Consider the following 25,795-nt stretch of genomic DNA (forward strand, 5'->3'; position numbering starts at 1 on the left):
CCTAGTGTTCGGAAGAGGGTCTTGATGTTATAATCGTCTTTCGATTAAAACGATCATCAGTCCGGTCTTTTGAATATGAGGCACACTCTTAATTATCACGTTTTGAAAATCTGGATAGGTAAAGTCGTAAGACGGACGGGTTTAGGATTGGTTTAAGGCTTGAGGACGGTGGAAAAAAAGGCAACTGTTTGTATTTAGAGACTAGCGCTGGTTTTGAGCGATCTGATGATCGTTTCTTTTTTTTACAAAGAAAGAAAGGGTCAAAGGCACCTGGTTCTAAGATAACTTCAAGAGTTAACGATTACTGACCGTTAAGCTTTTAGTCAAGATGACTGGATAGCTTAATCGTGTTTCGGAAATCCCGAAAGTCAATTCAGATAACCAATTGTGGAGATACGTTAGTTGTTAGGCAGATTAGGCAGGTTAAGCAGGTTTTGTTGACGCGGCTCCGCAAGCACTCTATTCGTCTGCAGTGAGTGACTGACTATGCGGATTGCGTGGGCAATAACGAGGTGTATGAAGGGTGCGGATCCCGATTCCTGGTTTCGCTTTTCTCTTACGAAAAGTCGTTTCTGTGTGTCTCTGCGATATTGAATTTAGGTGGGATGACTGACGACGGTGTGGGTGATGGCTGAAATACATGATATATAATACGCAAAGAGATAAATGGGATATTCCTAGAATATTATGCGAAGCAAAGCAGCTGGCGCTCGACAGCAGTCATCTTATCTTCATACAATCGTATGGTGTGGCCAAGGGCTTCCCCCCGAACGGCCTCTCTCGTATGGGCCGCGCCTGCTCACACCCTGCCACCGGGCTGTCATGCATCGATACGTATGAGCTGCGTCGGTAGCGGTGGCCGCATAGATGTGGCCAACCTTTAAGACGCAACGCTGGGAAGAGGCAGGTTGGCTGCATGAAACTCAAATCACCTCCCCCCTCCCCCACCTTAGAGAAGCATAGAGCCAAGCATTCCATTGCTATCATCAAGCTTTCCTTTAGTTTTCCTTTTCCGTCAGTTTTGCTTCCAGCTCTCATCAAGCGTCCCTACTTCGACTCCAACTTCAAAACTCAAACAACCCGAGCTCGACCTCGAAGTATCCTATCCAGGTACCAAAGTGTTCCAACTTCGTTAGCGAAGCGAAAGGGTTGCGACTGACTGACTGACGGACTGACGGACTAACTGATAAATTGCGATAAAAAATGCCTGCTGCTATTGTCGAGCGACGGATCCAGGCCCAGAGCCAATGTCTATCAACACTAGCTAGGCAGGCCCCTTGAAGTCGAGCATCCCGTGAGCCGAGCCATCCCATCCCATCGTTCTTTCACCATACTTTGCAATTGAAAGAGAGATAGATGTAAGCTGACACGTCTCTTGCCGGCCGTGACAGAAGCGCGCTGATGCGATGAGCACCTCTGGAAACGACGTGAGCATGCGCGGAGGGGAGTCAGCCGGGTGCGAGTGCTGTGGCTGCAGCTGTGGAGAGACTTATTGCTAGCTAGATCTGATAAGCTTGATGGGAATGAGAAAGGGAGAAGCTCTGGGGGATAATATACCGTTTGTGACTGTGATGTGCGGTTACTTGGAATAAATATTTCGAGGTGATAGATATCGTGTATTAGAAAGGCTGAGAGGCAATTGAATGCAGTAGCTGGCCGGCCGCCTTGAGGATCCTGATTGCTGAACGATGCTTGAACAAGACGCGATGCTGGTAGTGAGAAGACGCCCTCGAGTTTTGCGGCTTAACTATGTTTTGAATGATATTGAAGTAAAATGAAGGTCTAAAAACGTATACATATATAAGATGGCGTCGTACGGCCTAGTCTGCTTATACAGTAGGTAGGTAGCCAAGGCTTGGAAAAAGCTTGGATTCGCGATTCCATCCATCAATGCTCAATCCTCGCTTCGGCGACATCAACACGTCTCAATCATGCCGGAATATCTTTCATTATTTTTTTTATTATTATTTTTTTATATAGTTATATATATATATATATATATTTTGTAAATCTTTGAATTATAACAACACAACCAACTCAAGCCATCCTGTATGCAGCCATGCCGAAGAAAGCAAACCCTCCCGAGTCCCAACCGGCGGAAGAAGGCCAGCCGGGTCAGCTGGAGGATTTAGGAAGCCATTGTGAAAAAGAAAAAGATAAGAGATAGATTGATGCGATATTTATGAGATATTGGATGTTAGCGATGTTTGTAATGCAAGAGTTAAGGGAAGGAGGGAAAGTGAGTGAAGTGTAGTGATGAACGGAAAGAAGAAGATGGGGATCTAGATTCTGGGCTGGGGCGTTATTTGATTCTTGTGCTTTTTTCCTGCTTAGAGGGAGAGGCGGGTTCGAGGTTCAAGGTTGGTAGCAGCTGGGGAAGGATCAGGGTATGGTATGCTCGTTTCCACGACACCCGAGGCCGAGCTTACCATCCATTTTTACACCCTCGAGCTGCGAAGACGTCTCTTGATCATCCAGTCATGTTCAGATAGACGCGGCGTAAATGAATCTAGTGTTGAGCTGGCTGTGTCTGTCAGTCAGTCAGCACTTGCATCGTCTCGACTCTCGCTTATCTCAATCATAGCAACGATCTGATATTGATGCCATACCAAAAAGTAAGTGAGCAAGCAAGCAGCATTGCATCAATCAACAACGATCCCAACCGAAATTCCCAAAGGCCGAGTCCGGGAAGTGATAGACAGGCAAGAAATAACCCGAAGCCGAGACCGGGACCACGTAATCGGCAGCCGAGAACTACCCGCTGTTCCAACCATAGTCTCTCTCTGATGTCGTACAAAGTCAGCATAATGCTAAGCACGCATCGAGACAGCTTGGATTGAGAAGACATAGCCCGTCCTCCAGATCAGGATTTTGCGGAAGATAAATTTCTTGGCTGCTTTTTGTCTGAACAGGAAGTATCGAGCAGGATTTCCACTCGCGGATTTTACCATTTCCCTTTGGTTGAATGTGATCCAGCTGAAAGGGTATCGAATAAGATGCCTCTCATGTATATCACCATATCCTTTGATGAAATGTGAGCAAGCTGAAGGAAGCCTTCGTCTCTAGTGCTGGCAGGCTTGAACGGACAAACAATGGTTTAATTGCTATCTCCTGTATCGTATACTAAGTAGGGTTGAGATTTTGTGTTCAAAGTCCGGACATGATCCTTTTTCGAGAAGGGTATTCTCTAGATCTTACAGACATGCTAAGATTGCTAGCCAGAGTTGGAAAGGAATAGCTTCTTATCTTGTGTTGCTTATCCCAAATATACATATATATATATATATATGCAAGAGGCCTATTTTGGAAATTTATAAACCGATTGATGTGAATGATGTTGGCCTGGGATATACCACCCTGAGGTCGAAGGCATGCACTTGATGCCGTATTTGGACACTGGCACGCTCCATAGAGAGGTCTTTGGGAAGACAGTCTGGATATAATCGCTCTCTTAATGCATGATAATGATTCCGTGATTAAAGCTTGCGAAGTGAGCAAGAGCGTCGAGACCGCTAGGGAGCAATTGGAAGTTCAAAGGAGTCGACAACGTGTCTAGCAGATAATGATTCGAGTATCAAGAAAAAGACTAGAGACCAATCATCGCAGAGCAAGGGAAGCCGACCAATAGCGATCCATTCAATTTGTGCCAGTGTCCAGCGAGCATCTACGCTTTGCGCCTGTCAACATGATAAAAGGTACACATGAATGAGCGATATCGGAGCTATCCCACAGCTAGCCACAAGATCAAGAATAGAAAACCCCCAACGCCATCGCTAAAGCGAGAAATTCGTGTCCCTAGCTGTTCAGATACTGAAAGAGGAGATGTAGTACTATTTTCTTCGAGTTAGCTTCACCATCATGGCTTCCGGAGGGTCAACACTTACAGTCAAAACCGACTCGTCAGCTCCGCTATCATAGTTTGAAAGGTATACGTAGAGAATCAAGGCATGCTCGTCAGAGAAACACGCAATGACCCGCCCCCCCAGCCGTCCCACACTCAGTACTTTCCCCCAATCCCTCCCATCAATTCTGACCGTAGACCAAGCGTCCGGGCCGGCAGCCTTCAACTTCATGCTAGGATGATCCTCCAGGCTTGCGCCGTCCTCGACCTGCCTCGGGTCCAGCTCGGGGTTGTTCAAACCGGTCCATACGCTCGAGATGTTCAAAGCATCCGTAGCAATACTCAGCTTCAGACTCCCATGCATGTTGGCCGCGAGTTCCAGCTTGGGCGCCGCGCTCGAAGCCCTCGTGCCATTCGCCGTCGCCATGGCCAGCTTGGTGAACCGGTCTGAGATCGCCTTCAGCTGGATCAGAGAGGGCAGGATGATGTGCGCATCGGACTCCCGAACCCGCGGCTCATGTATACCCTCCACGCTGTCCGCCGTCAGGACCCGGATCGGAATATCCTGCGTGACAATCGTCTCCCTATCTCTTCCCAGGTTCGCGTCGAGACTCTCTTCCCGGAACGCATTGTCGCCAAATGGGTCATCAGAGCCATTCAAGAAGCCGTGGCCGCTGTGCCCGCTGCTGATCGTGTTCGTGATGATGGTGAGGGATAGCACGGGTACGCCCTCTTTCTTGGTGAGTCGTATCGAGGCAGAAGTCGCGTTGATTGCGGACTTCAGGGCGCGATGGAGGGGCGTGAGGGGTAATTCGAGGTTGATGGTGTTGTTCGGGGCTGCGGATTGAATGGTGTAGTCTTCAAAGATAGATTCAATTGAGAGCGACCTGATACATGTCAGAACCAGGCCGTCTGCGAGTATAGAATTGCGCGCTTACGCCCACACTTGCGTGCCCGTTTCCGGGATGATGGTGAAGCGCACGGCATCATTGTCGAGGCGTACCCATGCGACCTTTCCTAGGGACGACAGCGAAGCCGTGAGCTCTATAAAGCGTGTCAGTCTCATTTCCGCGTCAAGATAGTTATGTACGTACTCGTGAAGGTCTGGATATTCCGTACGGAAGTTTTGAATCGCATGGTGGTGAGGATTGTCGATACCTTGCTGGTAAACGCGATAGACGCGCGCTATAATGTGACTCTGGTATGCTCGGCTCACTTCGGACCTCACCTCTTATGATGCTAAAAAGAGCATTGCGACTTGAGTAACCCAGAGCCCGGCAATGAAGTGAGCGCCATAGTATATGGCACGAAATCATTCTCCGAATTTCCGGAAGGAATTGATTATTCCTTGTTGCTAAACTGTCTGAGGCTCTCAAGTCTCGGCTTCGAGATTCCGGTCTTTTCCACGTATTCACAGGCGCTTGTTATTATAAAAGCCTACCATCAAATATTATCACCCATAAATTCCAGCTAAGGTAATTGAACTAATTTAGCACGAATCATTCTTGAAATCGACTTATCTTTTTCTTTCATAAGATTAGTTCCGGGCAGGAATTAAATATTGTATTCAACAAGGCCGTTATCGAACTTCAAGTTTGACATTCAGTGAGTTCAACATTGGTATCATCATTCTCTCGCTTCATCAAAGCAAAAAGCTAACTATTTATACCACCCCATTTCCAATGTCTCTCCATGATCAAAGTCTCCCATGCCATTGCCGCTTGATCCCATTATCCTATGCCGTGTCGTACATTTGTCTCTACTCATAGAATATTCTCTGCCCTCTGTTGCTCGGAGCTCAATCTGCCCGGGTACTCTGGTTACGCCTTAAGCCAGGAGGAGCTGGAGCCCGCCCGCCGTTCTCTCCGTGTGTCAGTTCCGGCCCAGCCACCATGCGAGGACCGGCTGGTACCTGTCCAGGCAGGAACTGACCAGAGCGACGAAAGTCACCCGCTCCAGCAGTGAATGCCACGATGGCCTCTCAAAGCCTGCTTCCCCCCCTCCCCAAAACGCTTGTCCACCGCGTCCCCGGACCTCGCAGGCCGCTGCTACAAGCAGATATGCGGAAGCACATCATAAGACGCGTGCATCGACTTCACGACCAGGAAGCTACCCGTCGGGTAGGTTACCGAGCGGACGTCACTGATGCGGCAAGAGCTCGTGCAGAAGCCGGTGTACTCGGCGTTGTTGTTGTCCTCGAGGGTCTCGACCCTCGAAGGAGGTCTGCAGGTTGTGGAGTTGGAGGTCACGAATAGCTGCATATGATCATAGAGGGCAGCTAGTTGAGGAAAATATCTCTTGCCCCCGGTTGAGATCCACCTGCCGAGATATCTTCGACGCTAGCGTCTGGAATAAGTAGTGGACGTTGCGATCTTGCGCTAAGAGCTGGGCTCGCGACGCAAGACTAGCCTCGGTGATGCCTTTAAGCAATTGGTATCCGTAAATCATCTTTACGATTCTGGAGATCGCCTTAATACCTAGCACACGATTGGTATAAAAATCGTTCATAAGTGTATCGAATTTGCGTCTGCTAAAAAAACCAAGTGATTGGATCTCGAAACAACGGGTAGTCATAAGCGAATGAAAAAAAAAAGGGCGTAGTTTCTTAGCTTATCAAGTATTACCAGATCCTCGTCACTAGCGCTTTAACAGGTTATCATGGTAGATCTCTCATAATGCTTCTGCCAATACTAGGTATTATGATTCTCTGCTTTGTTTTTCTTCATGTCTCTGCTTTGTTTTTACATGAAGAAAAACAAAAGCCTCTTCATTGACTAAGCGAGGTAGAATTCGTGGTATCAGTGGCTCTAACTAAAGGCATATATATACATGTGTTTCTACTTCTATATAATAATGCTAGATACAGATACTTGATTGCTATTCAAGAGATGTAAGATTACTACCTATGCAAGGTCAACATCCTTCACCTCACTTACGCATTTGACATTCCCTGCTCCCAATGCCTCACACCTCCCCCCTCCCTTTTGACAATCGCATATTCTTGAAAAGATCATAATCTAGACATTCCGAAGCTCAGGAGCTACGAAACTGTCCCTTGCGTGACTGCTCGATCAAGATCGATTTACGATTTCTAAGTTGATAGATAGCCTCCTTCATAATAATAATATCACCGCCGAATCGATCAGCCCAACTTCTTACACACTCAGCTCAGCAACGTTCTCTATCAACCAACCACACGACAAAGAGAAGTAAGTGCATAGACACCCACCCACCTGTACCTCCATCTCTCCTCTCCTCACCATATCCTATCCTATCATATCCCATCCTATCCCATCCCATCCCATCCCATCCCATCCCATCCCATCCCATCCCATCCCATAACCCCCCATCCCGCATCCCGCATCCCCATCCCCATCCCCATCCCCATCCCCATCCCCATCCGCACCCCTCCAAAGCAAGCAAGAAAACAAACCACCGTCAGCAGCAGCAGCAGCAGCAGCATACCTAAGCTCCTACAAAGTATCCAAGCCACGCACGCATCTAAGCATCTATTCTCTTACCTCTCCCTCCCCTACCCTCCCCAACCCTCCCCTCCCCCTAAAAATAAGACAGCAAATGAATATCTAGCCAAAAAAGCAATGAAAGCACTAAATAAAAAAGAAAAAAGCACAAAAAGAAAAAAAAAAGGAAAAAAAGAAAAGAGAAAAAAAGAAAGGACAAAAAGAGAAAAGTATATGCGAGACTTGGTCTCAGTCTTATCAATCAATCAATCATCCCCCCCCTCCGGCCCCCCCAAAAAAAAGAAAACAAAAAAAAGAAAACAAAAAAAAGAAAACAAAAAAAAGAAAAAAAAAAAAAAAAAAAAACAAAAAAAAAAGAAAAGAAAAAAAAAGAAAACAAAAGAAAAGAAAACAAAAAAAAAAGAAAACAAAAAAAAAGAAACCCAAAAAAAAAAAAAAAAAAAAAAAAAAAAAAAAAAAAAAAAGAAAAGGCCTACGGTTCGAAAGAGTCGGTATTCAAGAAGCATAGCCATAGAGAGATAGATAGGCCGATATGATACGATCCCTAGTGAAGCGCTAGAGGCGATGTTCACATACATGTAATTGTATTGTTCGTTCGTTGTACGAGATGAGGAGATGGGTGGATTGAGAGATAGATCGAGAGATAGATATCTAGGGAGGTGGCGATCTGGCTTGCCCTTTTTGTTAGGCAGAGCCGGGGAGAAAGGGTGGGTGGCCTTTTGCCGTCAAGTAAAGATCAACGTGCGTAAGTGAGCACTCTTTGAGTAGAGGGAGGAAGAAAAGGTGTTTTTTTATCTGTGTAGTCCAACAAAGTACGGCATACAAATCTACAACGCGCACTGCAAAGCTCGAAAACCCTCTGAAAATCATCAAAACATCTGAACCAAACACCTAGGGCCTCTTTTCAACGCTCCGCTATAAACTGACCTAATCCAAACCGTCCTAGTGCAGACCGAGATTGTAGATCTTTTTGATACCGTTCAACTGCTTCTCAAAATCAAGTTCAAGATCCTTGAGGAGGCCATCCTTCAGGTCGAAGCACCACGCGTGGACGATGGGGTAGCCGTTGTTCTGGTAGCTCTGCTGCACCACGGCGGTCTTGATGACGTTCCGCGCCTGCTCCATAACGTTCAACTCGACTAGGCGTCGGTTCTTGAGCTCCGGGTCCGGGATCTCGTCGAGCTCCTTCTCGTAGAGGCGGTACACGTCGCGGATGTTTCGCAGCCAGGGGTTCAGCAGGCCCATGTCCGTGTGCGAAAGGGCCGCCTGCACTCCACCGCAGGAGTAGTGCCCACACACGACGATGTGCTTCACGTGCAGATGCGCCACGGCGTACTCGATCACCGACATGACGTTCAGGTCCGTGTTGGGGACCAGATTCGCGATGTTGCGGTGCACGAAGACCTCGCCGGCATCGAGGCCCATGATCTCGTTGGCGGGGACACGAGAGTCGGCGCAGCCGATGTAGCTGGATTTTGGTCAGGATCTGGTTTGGAAAAGGAAGCAGAAAAAAACGAAGACAAAGAACATCATCAATGGGATGTTCCAAGCGAAACCTGAATGTAGATTCCCATTCCATTCCGGGTGAAGCGCAATGCCAATCCTTTTGGGACACACAGGTCATGTGAGTGTGAGACGCCGCGCCCTCCCCCCCACGCCCCCAAAAATTGTTGGGGAAGGTCAATTTCTTGGGTTGAAAAAGCAAACGCGCAGCGACTCGAAAGAAAAGAGAAAAGAAAAAGAAATCAACGTACAGATAATCCGGCTTCTGGCCGGAACTCAGCTTGCTAAAGAAATCGCAGTCGGCATTGACCTTGCACTCCACCCACTTGCGGTTATTCACAAAGATCTGCTCATGGCTCGCCTGCAGGAAGGCTGTCACCTTCTCCAGCTTACACTCGGTCTCGGCACCAGCCGCTGGGGCTTGCTCGTTGCTGGCGATGCTGGCCATCTTGCGCTGTGCTGGCGAGGCGTGAGTTTCCTGTGCGGGGGGATGAGGGTGGGTATGGGAATGCGAATGGGACGAGCAGTAGTATCGGCGGAGAGGCCGAGGGAGGGGGGTGTGACGACGATGGCGTTGTACTTGTGGTTGTGGGTGTAATGGTGATAGTGATAGTGATAGTCTTGGTGTTGGTGTTGGTGTTGGTGTTGGTGTTGGTGTCGGTGTCGGTGTGGTTTTCCAGGTAGAGAAGAAGCGGCGACGAGGAGCAAGAGGAGGACAACGAGGAGAAGAGGAAACGAATACAGAAGAAGAAGAAGAAGAGGAAGACGAAGAAGATACTGATGATGATAACGAAGGAATAGAGGGACGGCTTGCGCTAAGTATAAGTAGGTGTAGTGTACCACTGCCCCCACTCCGCATCCCACTACAAGTGCGCGTGATCGCCTGCATCTCGTCACGTTTTGGTTTTGGGTAAGGTGTAGTACGTGAAAATGAGAGAAGGTACGGAAGTAGTACCGGTACCGGTACCGGATGGTAGGTACCACTACGGAGGATTGCAGGTGGGGGTGCGGTGCGGTTACAGTGCGGCGCGTGACGTGAGGTTCAGCCAGGTACTTTGGATCCTTCAAAGGGTCCAAGTGGATAAGGGAGAAGATAGAAGAACAAAAAGAAAACAAAAAAAAAGAAAAAGAAAAAAAAAAAGAGGTTTAGATAAGAGATGCAATCCACGCAGGCCAAGAAAGCTAGCATTACTCCAGGATTCGCATACGCTTGGTCATGCCGCCAAGGAACTCAACCCAAGCGAAGGAATGCAATTCATGTACAGTAAGTACAAGTAGTACAGTACGTACGTACTTCGTAGTACCGGGACTATATAGGGCCCACGGAAGTACGTACTTAGCCTCTTCCAGAGGTCTGTACCACGGGAAAAAGAAGCTTGGTTGGACAAGGGAAACCAACCACCAAGAGAGCTAGCTGACTTACAATAAATGGAGAAATTCCCGCCAAGATGACTCGTAATTATATCTCTTGTCTGTACCTACCTATCACAAACAAGCCAAAGCGAGGCGAATGCTTGTACAGAAATCTATTTTCATTTTCATCTATTCAGCGGCCACCACGCATCTGCAGATCAAAAAGCTATTCAAGATAGCCCGCACCCGCTATGCATCAAATAATAGCACACCCTACTACTCCAACTACTCCAACTACTCCAACCACGCCGACGACGCCGACGACTCCGACTACTCCGACTACTACCGGTATATCATACATCCAGTCATCCCGATTCATCAGGCTCATCATCACTGCCATCACTGCCATCACTGCCATCACTGCCATCACTGTCATCGCTGCCATCGCTGCTGCTGCGGCTCTCGTCCCGTACCACGATCCGACACGGCTCCCGCGAATGCCAGATCCTCCTCTCCCGCGCACCGAGCACCGCGTCCATCATCATCCTCGTGTTGGCCCGGGGCCTTCCCCCGTCGGCAGTGACTGCTTTCCGAGGCTCACTCTTGAGCTGTGCTTCTTCGATCGAGGCACCCATCTCGAATTCGCCGCGTGCGAGACCCGTGACCCCGAAATTGATCTCGATTGACTCCTGGCCCGGGATGACTGGGAGCATCTGCTGCAGGGTGCCGTTCCAGACGAGCTTCTTCGAAAGGTCGAGGGAGGTGGCGTGCGGCTGGTTGCGGAGAGAGGGCTGCAGTCGGAGGAGGGCGTTGATCGGGTCTTTCGTGCGGTTGCTTATCCGCACCGTGAGCTCCGAGAAGGCATCGGTGATGAGCTCGTGCTGGGGGCCCGTGCTACCATTAACGGAAAGTTCAATCGCGACATCGTCGATTTTGATCGCTTCGATCATGCGTTGACTCAATCGGAGGCTGCGTAGCTCGATGTCGCCATGGCGGTGCGGTCCGGATTTCACGACCCACGTCCCTGAAAGCATCTTCAGGACCTCTTCGCGATACCAGAATGCCTCTCTATTGGCCCGCTCGGATTCTGCTGATACATTGCCGGCGCTGACGACGAACTGTCGTGCTCGAGAAGGGTCGAGAGCTGGTATCGATGCCGAAGGGTCGTCAAGGAATATGCGACGCATCGGGAAAATGATCCGGGATGTATTCCCCGGGAGGATATCTTCATCAATGGACCCGCCTTGGAGAATTTCGAGGCGAATATGCAGATGCGAGGGCCACGCGTTTCGCAGATCCAGGAGGACCAAGCAGAAGTCCTCGGCTCTGAAGTCATTTTCGGCTGTGGCAAAAGAGCCGACTGATGACCACAGCGACCGTGGAATGCTTCCCGTCAGAGGTAGGATATCAAGCCTGGCTAGCTCGACACTGGCATTCACAGTGACAGTGAGTGGCAAGCTCACCTGGCGAGTATGGAAATTGTCCTCTATCTCCGTGACTGGTACACCAATGTGAGCGTAGTCGACCTGGACCACAGCACTCTTCAACCCCGGCCGCCCGAGAACCTCAATATCAAAGGTAGCTGTCCCACCAGGCGCAATGTACAGACGCTCGTTCTCTTTTCTTTTCCAACGCAAAGCTTGCTTGCGAGCAAAGATAAGCTCATACTCGTATAACTCCGCAGGGGATGCATCACGATTACTCATCGCCGTTTGAAGGGGAGTCTGTGTCGAGTCCTTGAAAGAGAACAGCACGAGATCCACCGGTGTTTCTTTGGACAGATTTTGAAGTGTTAGCTGGAACACCTGTCGCTCGCCTTCTAGCACCATGAGGGCCGATTGAGAGAGACTCGTTGATTTCACAACGACCACAGGTTGTCTGTCAATAACGCTGAGCCCAAGAGATGTGGGTTTGGGCGCCACGGCAGCCGGCGTAGTGGTCACAGGTCCAGAACTGACACTGACAGGACGGTCTTTTGGCTTGAACAGTGCAGCAACCCCGATTGTCTTGATTTTGAGTTCTCTCTGAGGTGACCAAGGCTGATCGAATATTGGAAACCGTCTCTCCCTGCACCCTCTCACACGGATCAGGCATCCGGTAATTCTGAGCTTTCCTGCAACTTTGGGTGTTCCGGGGATGGTGAGGATTTGAGTCCGATATGGCCCTATGACTGTTTTCTGCGCCGAAGATTCGAATTCGGCCCCCTCCGTCTCGAGTCTTATGCTTTCAATCTCAACATCAAATTCGTAAGGGTTCTGTAGCGTGACTCGAAAAATGGCTCCTTCCCCAGCAACCAACAGATGATCGGCTGCAGCAGTATCCGGAGTTCGCAAAAAAGGATTGTAGATGAACGGGTTGACTTCTTTCGCTTCTGAAGAGGCAGTCGCTCCGGGAAGCTCGCTCTTAGTATGAGGGATTGGCGTACGGGTCGGCGACAGTGGATCTAGCTCAACCCCTCGCAATAGAAACTCGTCCCAGTATTCAGCTTGTAGGTCCTTGACTCCCAGATTTCTTGCCGCGCTTAGCGTTCTAGAAATATTTGTGGCAAGCCTGACCTGCTCCTCACGGCTCATCAAAGGAGATGCATCCTCGCTTCGGGGCCCAGGAGCGACACCACTGCCAGCAGTCCTCAGCAGGTCTGCCGTAAATTTGAGGACACCGTGAAAGTCAGGCAGGGCTTCTGAAATGTTTATGCAAGACCGAAGCACGTCCATCTTGAGAATTTGCCCACCAAAAGATCTCACGGACGCATTGTGTAAGATCCTCGCTACGACCGCTTCATCCGAGTCGTCGGTCGGGTCATTGGCATTTGAGTTATTCGTCGAGGAAACAACGCCGTATGTCTGCACCAACGAACAAAGAAAGGTATCGACACCAGTTTCTACATCGCCTTCGCCAAGGTCGAGACCGCCAGCTCCATTTGTGTTGGAATTTGCAGAAATAAGGGCAGATAGTCCGGCAGCGGGATGAACACCCATATCAGCAGCACCTTTGATGCGGGCTTGGACCAGGCCAGGTATTATGACAGCCACCAGTTCCCGGATGACCATAGCCTTCTTCCTTTGGAGGCCTAAAGATCCGAGCACGGATGCGATTCCACTCAGGACTAAGGTTCGGTCGACAAGCTGAAGACTTTCCGGGGACGCAGAAGCGGGGAAGGCTCGAAAAAGAGTTGTCATAATTTCTGTCCGTGTTGGCTGTATGTGCAATCGTGGGGGCACTAAACTTGCAGGCGTTTTAAAAGGGGTATCGAGAACTATAAGCTGCAAAACATCGTCGTTCAATGTTCCTCTTGCAAGATGGATTGTAGAAAGAAGTTTGGAGAATCGGATGGCGGTTTCGGAGAAAGGAAACTGTGGCATGGCTTCTCCGGTGTTGTTAGTCGCCCTGGTATAGATATTCAGTATCCGATCGAGCAGCTCCGGTAGGAGAGCTTCCAGATTACGGAGAGCCACCAGACGATTATTTGCAGAACCTCGCTGATCTTGAGGGTTTGATGTCGAGGGAGCTTTGTCTGCAGAAACATAGCAAATTTGAGGAATCTGAAAATCCAGACCAGCCCACGCAAGCATGAGCATCGTAACAAGAATATTATCAAGAGCTTTGGCATGCCACAGATGATCCAGGTTATTTTTCGCAATTGAGGCGCCCTCAGTAAGCTCTTTTAGTGCGTCCGGCCACCTTCCGGCACACATGTAAAGTGATCCTATTACCGTGCTGATGCGGCCCTTGCCTTTATTTCTCGATCGTTCACTAACACTATTGGATCCAAAACCTTGAACGGACACCCTATCTTGGCTTCTGTCTCGAATTGGGTCACCACCAGCGAATCGAGAGGGCAGAGCTTTTTGAACACTCTTCAAATCTTGAGCACTGGAGCCCACGATGTCATCAAAAGTAGTAGGGTGAGCAGAGGCATTACTAGCACCCCGACTTCTGCCCAAAGTTGTCGATGAATCTGAATCTGCTCTTTGCAGTTGTTGAACTGGCATAGACATTCGGACATGGCTCCTATCCGCGCTACCAGCCCGAGAGCCAGCTCGAGAATCCGATGGTAGTGTCATTTGAGACTTGCGCCGCGACGATAAATCTGCTTGGGCTTGCCATGGTCCATTCGATTGTCTGCTAAGCTGAGACTGACTCGGAGACTCTATCGTAGGTAAAACCTGCAAGGACTTTGCCAAAGTGGTCATCTCTGCCAGTAACATCGAAGAGATATCACACATGATCGTCTTCATTGTAGTCCTCCTGCATTGCTCCGGCGGAGGCACTGCTACCAGCCCCTCTGGTAGAGCAGTTCCTGTCTCTGGAACATGGTCAAATAACAAAATCTGGTGTACCAAGGCCTTAGGGTATCTGTCTCTCAGATCCTCCAAATCCTGGTAAAGTTCGCGCAGGTTATGGTCCTTTTGGGCCTTCCGGTGAACCCCATTTCCGTTGAGACTCCTTCTGTTACCCCGATCAGAGACGTGGTCTAGCTCTGTCCCGTCTGCAATGGCAACGATGACCAGAGGTTCGCGATAGATTTCGAATGGGGACAGAGTAACGTGGGACTGAGGAGGATAGAATGTAGTGAGGTTGTATACAATCATGCCCGTAGAAAAGGCTAGGGGAGAGAACATGTCTGCAGAGGGTCAGCGCGGCTCTAGGGAATAGCCTCAGCTCGTGATGCTGCTCACTCCTGTTCGGCCGTCCATCTGGACTGACATCCCCCAGTTGCACGACATTTTCTGGCTGTAGTCTATTGACGAAGCTGAGGAACCGGGCACGTTTAATTTGTCCAACTGGCAGCAGAACGACTCGCACTCTTGCAGGTGCAACGGGCGAGAGCTGGTCGAGCATGCTGGTAACATTTGGGATGGAGATGGGGGATGCGCCGTGAGATGTCGAGCTTCGAGTTGGGGGCGAGAGGTGGAAGTTTGAGCTTTATATGTGGCCCATGTTAGCGTAGATTCAACAAAAACCCTTTCCAATTCCTTTCCAAGGACCCCGAAGCAGCACCTGTATTGCTTGCTGTACGGAGTTAATACTAATAATTACTGATCAATCGTGTTTGCTCTGAACGCCTTTACCCTGGCAGACGGATCAAATTAAGGCCGTGCCGAAAATGGGGCTGATTTCAGCCTTCATCAACCTCTGTATGGAGAGCTAAGTAAACACTAACTGTGCGCCAATAAGGCAAAGCTGTCGGCTGCTCTCTGTCACTCATTCCATCGCGTCAAAACATAGCTACTCGATGGAACGAGTGACAGAGAGCAGCCGACAGCTTGCCTTACTAGCGCACGGTTCAAGTATTTCTCGTGCCTTTTGGACGACAAATCCAGGCCGCAGACCAACCACCATTCCAAAGATACGCAAGGTCGACTCAGTTTTCCCATCTTCAAACTCTCTCCATAAGCACCAACTCTCACAACCTTGGACTTTGATCACCACCACCTCACCAACTCTGGGACCCTTGGGCCACCACAGGAACTCTCGTGACCCGATCACTTTGTAAATCCGGCCCGAATCTCTGCTTCCGGAAACATAATGTTTGGAAAGTCGATCCTCCAATACAACGTCAGAGTCGAGAGCGCTCTTTAGGACAACTTGAACCAGTACTGCCGAAATCTATATCATGTAACTTATATCGCGGATCCTCTAATCCGTAAACGGAATCTATCCCATCGAGAGAGGAAGGAGGGAGGAGGCTACCTTCTATGGTATGAACACGATCCACCGTACGTGTTCAGAAATATGGAAATTCAGTCGATATCGAGATTTTATCTTCTCTTCATAATACCTTCAAGTCATTCAAGAGTGCGCCAGAGGAATGAAACAACGAGATCCCGACATTGCTATATGCAATATATATATATATATATATATATATATATAAATATACATACATATACACACAAACGTTTACATCATATATAAAAAGATGGGTTGCCCTCAGCTCGAGCTCGGCCGTCCCAGCTGCACCCCAGTACCGCCCATATTCGTGTCCAACTTGGCGCCCGACAATGCCGCCCGTCCAACATCGCTCTTAAAGATATCCACCGCACAGCTGACCTCCACGAAGTCCTCGAGCTCCTCACTGACGGTCTTCAGCTTCTCCTTCACCGACGCTACACCTTCATAACCCACGATATGTCTCGCAGGCGGGTTCTCATGGCCCCCAATGGCGGTCAGCGCATGTACTGACTCCATCACCAACCTATCCTTCGCTTCGCTAGAAAGCCTCGGATACCTTGACTCAATAGACTCTTCGTGATTAACACCCTGCTGCACCGGAATCCTCGTTTCCGGATGAGCGTTGACCACATTCGTGAGGATATCCCTGATGCCCGGCGCCGGGTTGTTGGTATTCAGACTCTCGTACTGCTGCAGCTGCGGCGCAAACACAATCCGATTCGTCAACACAGCTATCTCCTTGTTCGGCTGCACGATTGTCAGTTTGACATTGAACGGCGCGATTTCGTACGCCAGCGAATCGCAGTAGCCTTCGAGGGCCCAGATGGCGGAACTGTAGAACGGCATGCCGGGGGTCCCAATGTGGCCGGTGATGCTGGTAAGAATGATGATGTGGCCATTGTTGCACTCGCGAAGGAGAGGGAGCGTGGCTTTTATGTAATTCACTTGTGAGAAGAAGATGGTTTCGAATTGGTCGCGGACGAGACTTTGAGTAGCGGTGGTGGTGGAGAGCTCTTCGACTGTGCCGATAATTGCTATTGCACCAATTCAGTACTTTTCCTTTGCTGTATGGAGTCGTTGTATACCCTCAGAGGTACAGCACAGCAAAATATCAATCCGTCCAAACACCTCCACAGCCTCCGCGACCGCCGCACCACACTGCCCCACAACCCTCCCATCACACCTAATCCCTCTTATCCGGTCCTTCCAGCCCTCTCTATCCTTCCTCCCGCTCTTGCACTCATTGACGAGTTCCCTGAACTCAGCACTCCTTTCCGCGTCCTGGATTTCGGAAGGTGGTAGAGCAGCTGCTACGTAGTCGCCATGCGCCAGCAGCAATCTCACGAGCCGCACGACCAAGGGCGACAGCGCAGATGTCAGGAACCATACTCGAGGGGAATTATGCGTGGCTAAAAATTATGAGCAGGTGAATTGCTAAGTTTGGAGAGAGATGGGTACGGAATGATGCAGCTGGGATTTGGATCTTCGAGGGTCCAGCCTCAGACATCTTGCGCTCGGACATGGTGGCGCGCTCGATTCCAGCTTCAATCGAGTGCCCCCAGCATGTTTATCGGAACTGAAATCCAGACTCGAGATACAACGTTGTAAGAGGGAGAGGATATTGCGAGGTTCGAAGAGGAAGAGGAGGAGGAGGAGGAGGGGCCCAACGAAGCTGGTTGACAGGGGTTATTGACGCTAAACAGCCCACTGCAAAATCCGGGGTACTTCTGCTTAGTCAGTATCAATTAACCGAGAGCCCGCCCGTTGTGGTGGGGCTTCACAAAGTAGGGCGCTATAGCCCATGGACGAATGGCGGGGTTGGGGGGGCTTCGTTCCTTTCTTCACATATTCAGATTTTTCTGACTGACTCATTCTGTATTGTTCGCTTCTCTTTCGCCTTTCGATTGAAATTTTCAGACTTCAATCTAACAGTAGAAGAAGAATCTGCGTATTTATTAAGATCTCTGTAAGTCAATAAATATGTTATTGCTTCTCTGCTCTTTCCCACCTTTCGACCTGTCAAGTACCCCGCCAATCCAGGTCCGTAATGGGAGAGCTTCAGATACAAGGCATTATGATCCTCTCTCGAGTATTATGCTCTCGATTTGCGGCAAAGAAGCTCTAGTTATATTATGTGACACAGCCAGGTTACTGACAATTGATATTCCAGATAGACTTGCACAGAGCTCTCTCGCCAGCACCAGAGGAACGGCATTTTCAACATGTCTAACCGGGCAGATATCACATACTTTGGAGCCGTACGAACCCTCTATTTTGCTATTACGAATGTTCCATTCTCAGTCCAATACTGATCTCTCTCTCCCTAGGGACCAGCTCTTCTACCAACCAGTGTCCTAGAGAATGCTGCAGAAGCTCTAGTCAACTTCAATAGCACAGGCTTAGGCCTTGCAGAGCACTCCCACCGCTCGGAAATCGCCACCAAGATCCTCAACGACGCCAAAGCCGACCTCGCAACTTTCCTCGATATCCCCGATGATTATGAGATCCTGTTCATGCAAGGAGGTGGCAGTGGAGAGTTCTCAGCTACTGTCTACAACCTTGTTGGTGTCTGGGTTGAGAGGCGGAAGAAGAATATTTTAAAGGATTTGGGAATCAAGGAAGGGCAGAACATACCTGAGGATGTCATACTGAAGGAGCTGGAGAAAGCTGTGCAGGAGGAGCTCAGAATTGACTATCTTGTGACTGGATCCTGGTCACTGAAGGCTAGTCAAGAAGCTGCGAGATTGATGGGCGCTGAGTATGTCAATGTGGTGGCAGATGCGAGGCAAGTCAACGGTGGGAAGTTTGGGAAGATACCCGAGGAGTCGACCTGGAAACTGTCCAAGAACCCTGCCATGGTTTACTACTGCGACAATGAGACTGTCGATGGCGTGGAATTTCCAAGCTTCCCTGAGGTTCTGAAGCCAGATGCAAATGGAGAAGGACCGCTTGTGGTGGCGGATATGTCCTCGAATATTTTGTCACGGCGGATACCGATCAAAAATTTCTCGGTCATCTTCTTTGGTGCTCAAAAGAACCTTGGAAGCACTGGGATTACCGTTGTCGTTATCAAGAAGAATCTCCTTCCGCCGGCTGTGGCTACACCACCCCCGACCCTGCTGCGGAAGCTTGGCCTTCCCATTGGACCGATTGTGTTGTCTTACGAGACTATCGCGAAGAACAACAGCTTGTATAACACATTGAGCATATTCGAGTAAGTTGTGTCTCATTCTTGAGCTACCGCGACTTACATTTCCCAGTGTCTACATTGCTGGCCAGGTCCTCAGGAACTCTCTTGCGAAATTCCCGGGGAAAGTTGACGACCAAGAGAAGATCGCAAATGAGAAAGCCAAGTTGATCTACGGCGCATTAGAGAGATTCCCTGAATCATACAAGATTGTGCCAGACAAAACTGCGCGCTCAAGAATGAACATCTGCTTCAGAGTGACACACGTGAGTTTGAAAATCGTATGCGTCTCAAAGGACCGGGACATTGGACTAATATGAAGTAGCTCGCAAGCGGCATTGACGACTCCGAGAAGTCCTTTCTCAAAGGCGCCACGGAACAAGGCCTCACAGGTCTGAAGGGCCACCGAAGCGTAGGTGGCATCCGTGCCAGCAATTACAACTCGATATCCCTCGAGGGCGCGGAGAAGCTGACTGCGTATATCGAGAGCTTTGCAAAGGGACCGAGATGAGGATGAGTTGCTTACTATCATTTTGTTTTCGTGCAAAGTTCCAAAGGCGTTCGTGATATACCTAAAGAAATAAGCACAGATTTCTTTCGTTACGACTTACTAGATCATTTTGATATTATGCAGCTGGTATATCTGGAATCGGCATGTTCCCGCTAGCCCAACTTCGATGCTTACTTGCTGCAAGGAACTCGGGGCCTTTTAGAATCAGACCAGAACCCCGGTTGTTTGACATTCTTACTGAAATAATGCAATTCATTTGAGCACGCAATCATATTCATCTCGTCAACACCTATGACCGGGTGAGCAGCCGAATTTTACAGTATCGCTCGAGGGTATCGCCGCTTGGGTGTTATCCCCGGGGTAAGCTCCGTTCGTCCTTCATACCTTATTCCCATTCCAAGGCAACGCCAGAAGCTGGTATCAGACAGTTCCTCGATGCAGAACTCCATTTCTGCGAGGTATGAGGCTTGGAACTATCAAACAGTATATCGTGAACCTGGAGATGGACCATACTTGCTCGCACCGCAACAAACACTGGTAAAAGACTATTACGAGGACCGAGCTAACGGTATTCCGACTACAGGCGAGTTCTATCTTTCAGTTGACTGAGACTTGAAAGTTGACTTGTTGAATCTTTTTTTAGGAGGGAGGTGAGGTACAATTTGGCATTGCGGTGATGTCTTGAGCTTTCGATATCGCCTAATAGGGAAGGAAGTTACGATCCATCCATCACGCTACGCGCAAATCCCCTTCAACGTCTCCCTTACACTTACATCTCTCTTCTCTTTTAGGTATTCACCTCATACTTATTCCATTCTATATCTTCCATATCTAATGCTCGCAGGGTATTTAAATACGTCTCCCTTCCTCCGCCCTCCTTTTTCCTCCTTCCTTCATCGACAACAACAACAACACCAGCACCAATTAATCTATCTACCTCGATCTTTCTGTCTATTTATTACGTCTCGGGTGTGCTACACCAAGGCGACTGATCTCAGCTGAGGTACACCAGCTCAGCATTCGGTCTTCGGGAATATTTCCAGCTTTCGATTTCGCGTTTGGAGCCTCGGAAAATCTACCATTGGGTTGTTCCTTCTATCGCTTTCGAACTTGAGTTTCGCGGCTAGAGCTTCGGTTTTGCTTGATCCATTTTCCACTTGTTTCTCTCATCTCTCATCTATCTTCCAACTTCTGGTTTCGCAATCAAAGCCCCGGCTTTGTTTGCTTGGTCGAACCTTCAGTTATCTTTTCGAACCATCCTCATCCTTCACGCAAACACACGATTGATAGATCGCGGCGTGGTAACCAACAGTTCAGCTTTGCACCTCGATTGCCACACTCGGAACCAGGGACTTGAGCCGCAGGCTCTTCCTTTTCACCTTAGTATGTGCCCTGCTCCCTGAATTCTAGATTTCGTATTCGTTTTTGGGATGTTTGTAGCTATATACTGACAGAGAATGCTTCTAAGATACTCGGAAATTTGACTCTGCTGCTGTGGCAGATACCCAATATGGCGATCCTCGGTGGCCCGGACGGTATGATTGAGGTCCGGCTTGTGAAATTACCCTTCGATGCCGCCGCCCGTGTCTACTTTGACGAGTATGAGAAGCTGGGTGATCCATATCCGCCCAATCCATGCTACGAATGTACAAGGTTCATCGCACCAGAAAATGGTCCGTATGGCATCGAGATTACATTGAAGAAAGGGCTAAAGATCAATAAATACCGCTGGTTGGGATTAAACATTTTTGATAGAGCCCGGAATGCTCTTGTTGCAGTGGAGCATATCAGAAAGAAAGCTCCATCCCTATCAAAATTCTTGAACAAGGATCAAGTTCATCTCATCACTACTTTTGGAAAGGTTGTACTGAGTGGGACTGTGTTAAAAGATGCATCCCTCAGCCTCGAAGGGCTTGTACCTGGTAGGTTATGGAGGACTGAAATTTATTCTTTGCTAATGCCATGCAGACGAAAACCTTGCCAAAGAGACCGATGTCCAAGGGATCGATGTCAGTAAACTTGGCGGCATTCAAGTTCAGGTATACTTGGCCACCAAAGCCAATATGTCAACCTATAGCGAGCAAACGTATCAAGCGAAAGTCGCAAAACACAATGCGCGCTTCACATCGCAAGCTAGTAAGGTAGATGCGAAGAGTTTCGAGAAAGATGGTATTACACATAAAATCGGGTAAGCGATAATGCTTGGGCTTGCTTGAATGTGGTTTACTTGCTAATGGTATTAGAGTAACAGGAGGCGTGCCTACAGGCGCTCCAAATTTCCCTGAAAGAACGATGATGCAGTATGGTCAGGTTTCGACCAAACATAAATTCAACTTCTTGTGCCGCAGTCGAGGTATGAAGTCCCACGTGCCAGTACAGAAATTATGCTTATATTCCCAGACTTCATTGAAAACAAAGCAGGGCTATTTAAGGACCATGTTCCTCTAGAACTCCAGCCATGGGATTTGTTGAAAATATCTGATCGCGCAGCGTGTTTCAGAAAACTCCAGGTAATTCCCGCCACTTCATCATGACTTTCCCTTATCTTAAGCAAATACTAATATTTCGCAAGAATCACGACAAAGATAGGTTCTGGAAAATGAAGGTGATCGATGCGGGCTCGGAAGCGGATTCTCAATCGATTTACAAGAATCTCTTCAAAGAAGGAATCTTGCCAATCCATTGGCGTGTATGGAGCGCATACGGGAAGCGAGAGAGGGAACTTGTGTTCCAAATGCTCCAGGTTCGTGTAACATTCTCATTCTCGAATCTCAACTAAATGATACTGGGCAGGATCGCCGCAAGTTTTTCGATAAAGGAGAATATCCGCCTGAGCCAGGAGCCGTGAACGTTGCGCCAGAAGCTGCTAAAGCCCAGGCCGCACCTATCAAGGCCGAGCCTATTATTGAAGAAACCATCGTTGCTGAGCCCGCCGCTACCCAATCGCCCATTGCAGAGCCTATCGTCACAACCGCCATCAAGAACGAGCCTGAAGAAGCATCGTCAACACGAAAAGCCCAAACCCCACCGCCAGAGGTTATCATCACTGATGACACTCCTCCTCGCCACGATAACCAGCTCGCACCAGCAACAACGACCGTCATCAAGAACGAGCCTGAAGAAGCGCAAACACCGTCAAAACCAAAAGCCCGAAAACCCCAGGCCGAAGCCATCATCATTATCGACGACACTCCTCCTCGCCACAACCTTCGGCCTGCAGCCGCTCCAGTCCCAGCCCCAAAGCTCACCATCAAGAGCGAGGAAATCGACAGTACTACTGCCCTCCAGCCCTCACCTCAAGCCAAACGTCCCTCAACTAAGCCAGACTCTCCTACGCCAGCAAAGAGAGCCAAAGTCAAGGTCGAGCCAGACGCGAACGTCGTCACGATCACCGACGACCACAACGACGACGACGACGACGACGATGCTGTTGCCGAATTAGAGGCCCACGAAGAACAGATCCGGCAGGAGATCTTGCATGCCGAGCGACTAGCTGAACTGATGCGTGAGCGACGAGAAGTTCGGCAGAGCCTGGCTGCGCGGAGAGGCGGAAGAGGAGGAGGAGTCAGCAAGCGAGCGCTAATCTAACTTTCGGGTTCAGCGAGACGGATCTCCTGCGGCGACTCGCGCGCGCGCGAGCGAAGCTTGCTCATGGGAGGAAGGACGGGGGGAATGTCGACCACGCGCTTTGAGCGATGCGTTCGCGTGAGATCCGCTTTATCTGATGCTGGCGCTGTGCTTGTGCTGCGCTTGATGGGTCTTTTTTTTTTTACCATCCAGACACTATTTTTTTTTTTTTTTCGGATACCTTTCTCGTACGTACACGTTCTTGCACGGCAGCGGCATCTCATCTCATCTCATCTCATCTCATCTCATACTTGATTCTCTCTTTTATTTTCAAGAGGGAAAGGAAGGAAGAAAGAAAGAAAGAAAGAAAGAAAGAAAGAAAGAAAGAAAGACGTGGTTCAAGCGACTGCTTAGGGTGAGGGAGAACTTGCGAAGTACTTACTTACTTACATACATACATGCATGCATACATACATACATACATTTATTACTATACTATAATGCTACGGCATTCATTTCTTCTAATATAATGTTGAGCTAAATGTGGATCCTGGCTAAGACCGTAAACTGTTAAAAATGCGGTCACCTGACCTGCGGCCGTGACGTTGATTGGGTGCATCCATTTGAGCTTGGGCCATCAAGGAACACCAAAAACTTGACTAAGCGCTTACTAAGGTGGAAAAGCCGGAAAAGGAGGTTTTGCGGGTGTAACGGGCCAGATTTTTGAGATTTTCAATTGAGAATTCTTTTGCGGTCAACTGATCGATCATGGACGCTTCTCCTCCTCAATTTTGCACCTCATGCAGGCAGTATCGCTCCGTACAGGATTTTCGAACGAACCGTGTTGGCCGGCGCTATAACACCTGTAACAGGCATACGGTATGCGGAATCCTGTTTTTACGGGTCTTACTGACCGTTTTTAGGGCACCCGGAGACCGATTGCGGAAGTTGCTGACCCTGCGGACAGCCCTCGCCCTGCAAGGCGCGTACGTCGAACCCAGGCTCAAATACGCGCAGATGCGGCTGCAGCAGAGCCTCGCCCTGCAAGGCGCCCGCGACGAACACAAGCTCAAATTCGCGCGGATGCAGCTGCTGCAGAGAACGCTCAAGCCGTTGCGGGTCCCGCAAGACCTGTAACGCGTCGGCGTCGTACGCAAGCCCAAATACGCGCGGACGCCGCAGAAGCAGCCGTGATAGGTCGGCCCCCGCCACGTAATAGGGATCCGGTTGCCGAGGCCGTAAGTGACGCCCCGGCTGGGTTTCGATCCGTCTATCGTTTTGCGGCCCCGTTGAATGTTGGGCTTATGGATAAACCGTGTGACTATTGTGATGCGTTGCATTGGCCTGGCGAAGGTACTCAAGCAGGCGAGTTTGAGCTTTGTTGCAAGAAAGGAGCGGTTGATTTGCCTAACTTACGGTCCCCTCCTGATGTTTTGCAGAGGCTTTTAGATGGTAGGGATCCGCGGAGCGCCAGTTTTCGAAAGGATATCCGCAAGTATAACATGGCGCTTTCTTTTACGTCTGTAAGTGCAGCTAAGGACGACCGTGTTAACCTATCACGCGGCTTGACGACATTTACGGCCCATGGAGCTATGTACCACTTCCAAGGTCCTCTTCTTCCCGGGTCGCAAGAAGCCCCGGCCTTCGCGCAGGTCTTTTTTTACGACCCGGATTATGCTACCGATATCCGAATGAGACGCAATCCCCTCTTGGACCGTACTATTATGCGCGATCTACACCAGATGATTACGGAGCACAACCCTTTTACGGCGATTTACAAGACTGCAAGAGAGCGCTTGCGGACGCTGAATGGGGATTTTCGGATCCTTATCAGTCCGCAGATGCGATTAGTGCTTGAACAAGGAGCGGATAAGCGTCGCGAGAATCTGCCCGTCGCAGAAGAGCTTGCGGGGGTTATTCCGGATGAGTATGGTGATGCTTCTTTCCGAGATGTGATTCTTGCGGTCCGTGAACCTGCCCGTAATGGTCCGATTTTGCATAAGGTGCCCGTTACTTCCCCTGCGTACATGCCGTTGCATTACGTCCTCCTTTATCCGTATGGTGAGCCTGGGTGGCATTGGTCGATGCAATTGCTCGACCCGCAAAACCGCCGCCAGCAGTTACGGCTCTCTCAACAACCGTTTTATCGGTATCGGTTACACGTACGGCGGCAAGAGAAGTCGGCTCTTTTTTGGGCGAATCGTTTGTTTCAGCAATACGTTGTCGACGTGTATCTATCGTGTGAGACGACGCGGCTAGATTGGGTCCGGAACCATCAGTCTGAGATCCGTGCAGATATGTATAAAGGTCTTGCGGACACGTTGATCCGTTCCGACGCCCGCGAGGCAGGTGATATGGGCCGTAGGCTAATACTCCCTTCTTCTCACGTTGGTAGTGATCGTTTTATGCAGCAGATTCTTCAGGATTCATTGGCGATTGCTCGCACTTTCGGTCGCCCTACGCTGTTCATTACGATGACCGCCAATCCGCGGTGGCCCGAAATCGTCCGCGAGTGCGAAAACCTCGGTCAACAGCCTACGGACCGGCCCGATATTATTGGTCGCGTTTTTCGCTTGAAGTTCGCGGAGCTGATGGACGACGTGCGGAAGAAAGGCATTTTCGGTCAGTATAGAGCTCACGTTTTTACCGTCGAATATCAGAAACGCGGCTTGCCT

At 49.4% G+C, this 25,795-nt stretch overlaps 7 protein-coding genes across 7 annotated transcripts; 3 read left to right on the forward strand and 4 right to left on the reverse strand.

Moving 5' to 3' along the window:
- Positions 1-3,803: 3,803 nt before the first annotated feature.
- On the reverse strand, positions 3,804-4,978 carry L3040_008538 (uncharacterized protein; the record flags this gene model as incomplete). Its single annotated transcript, XM_007293558.1, has 4 exons — positions 3,804-3,830; positions 3,885-4,728; positions 4,780-4,885; positions 4,936-4,978. The coding sequence occupies 4 exons, from the start codon at positions 4,976-4,978 to the stop codon at positions 3,804-3,806; spliced, it is 1,020 nt and encodes a 339-aa protein (XP_007293620.1).
- A 3,287-nt stretch (positions 4,979-8,265) lies between these two features.
- Positions 8,266-9,274, reverse strand: L3040_008539 (uncharacterized protein; the record flags this gene model as incomplete). The annotated part of the gene is made up of 2 exons (XM_007293560.1): positions 8,266-8,791; positions 9,078-9,274. The coding sequence occupies 2 exons, from the start codon at positions 9,272-9,274 to the stop codon at positions 8,266-8,268; spliced, it is 723 nt and encodes a 240-aa protein (XP_007293622.1).
- A 1,270-nt stretch (positions 9,275-10,544) lies between these two features.
- Positions 10,545-15,021, reverse strand: L3040_008540 (uncharacterized protein; the record flags this gene model as incomplete). Its single annotated transcript, XM_007293561.1, has 2 exons — positions 10,545-14,803; positions 14,859-15,021. 2 exons carry the CDS (start codon positions 15,019-15,021, stop codon positions 10,545-10,547), a joined length of 4,422 nt encoding a protein of 1,473 aa, XP_007293623.1.
- Positions 15,022-16,113: 1,092 nt separating this feature from the next.
- Positions 16,114-17,377, reverse strand: L3040_008541 (uncharacterized protein; the record flags this gene model as incomplete). Its single annotated transcript, XM_007293562.1, has 3 exons — positions 16,114-16,889; positions 16,941-17,264; positions 17,314-17,377. The coding sequence occupies 3 exons, from the start codon at positions 17,375-17,377 to the stop codon at positions 16,114-16,116; spliced, it is 1,164 nt and encodes a 387-aa protein (XP_007293624.1).
- A 700-nt stretch (positions 17,378-18,077) lies between these two features.
- On the forward strand, positions 18,078-19,553 carry L3040_008542 (uncharacterized protein; the record flags this gene model as incomplete). The annotated part of the gene is made up of 4 exons (XM_007293563.1): positions 18,078-18,113; positions 18,183-19,069; positions 19,116-19,308; positions 19,368-19,553. The coding sequence occupies 4 exons, from the start codon at positions 18,078-18,080 to the stop codon at positions 19,551-19,553; spliced, it is 1,302 nt and encodes a 433-aa protein (XP_007293625.1).
- Positions 19,554-21,063: 1,510 nt separating this feature from the next.
- L3040_008543 (uncharacterized protein) lies at positions 21,064-23,141 on the forward strand (the record flags this gene model as incomplete). The annotated part of the gene is made up of 6 exons (XM_007293564.1): positions 21,064-21,475; positions 21,522-21,741; positions 21,797-21,906; positions 21,954-22,063; positions 22,126-22,296; positions 22,347-23,141. The coding sequence occupies 6 exons, from the start codon at positions 21,064-21,066 to the stop codon at positions 23,139-23,141; spliced, it is 1,818 nt and encodes a 605-aa protein (XP_007293626.1).
- Positions 23,142-23,920: 779 nt separating this feature from the next.
- Positions 23,921-24,257, forward strand: L3040_008544 (uncharacterized protein; the record flags this gene model as incomplete). Its single annotated transcript, XM_066157100.1, has 3 exons — positions 23,921-23,939; positions 23,993-23,999; positions 24,044-24,257. The coding sequence occupies 3 exons, from the start codon at positions 23,921-23,923 to the stop codon at positions 24,255-24,257; spliced, it is 240 nt and encodes a 79-aa protein (XP_066010367.1).
- Between the last annotated feature and the right edge of the window lie 1,538 nt (positions 24,258-25,795).

Source organism: Drepanopeziza brunnea (assembly GCF_022702325.1).
Source record: "Drepanopeziza brunnea f. sp. 'multigermtubi' strain 214-2 chromosome Unknown ctg16, whole genome shotgun sequence".
NCBI classification, from domain to species: Eukaryota; Fungi; Ascomycota; class Leotiomycetes; order Helotiales; family Drepanopezizaceae; genus Drepanopeziza; species Drepanopeziza brunnea.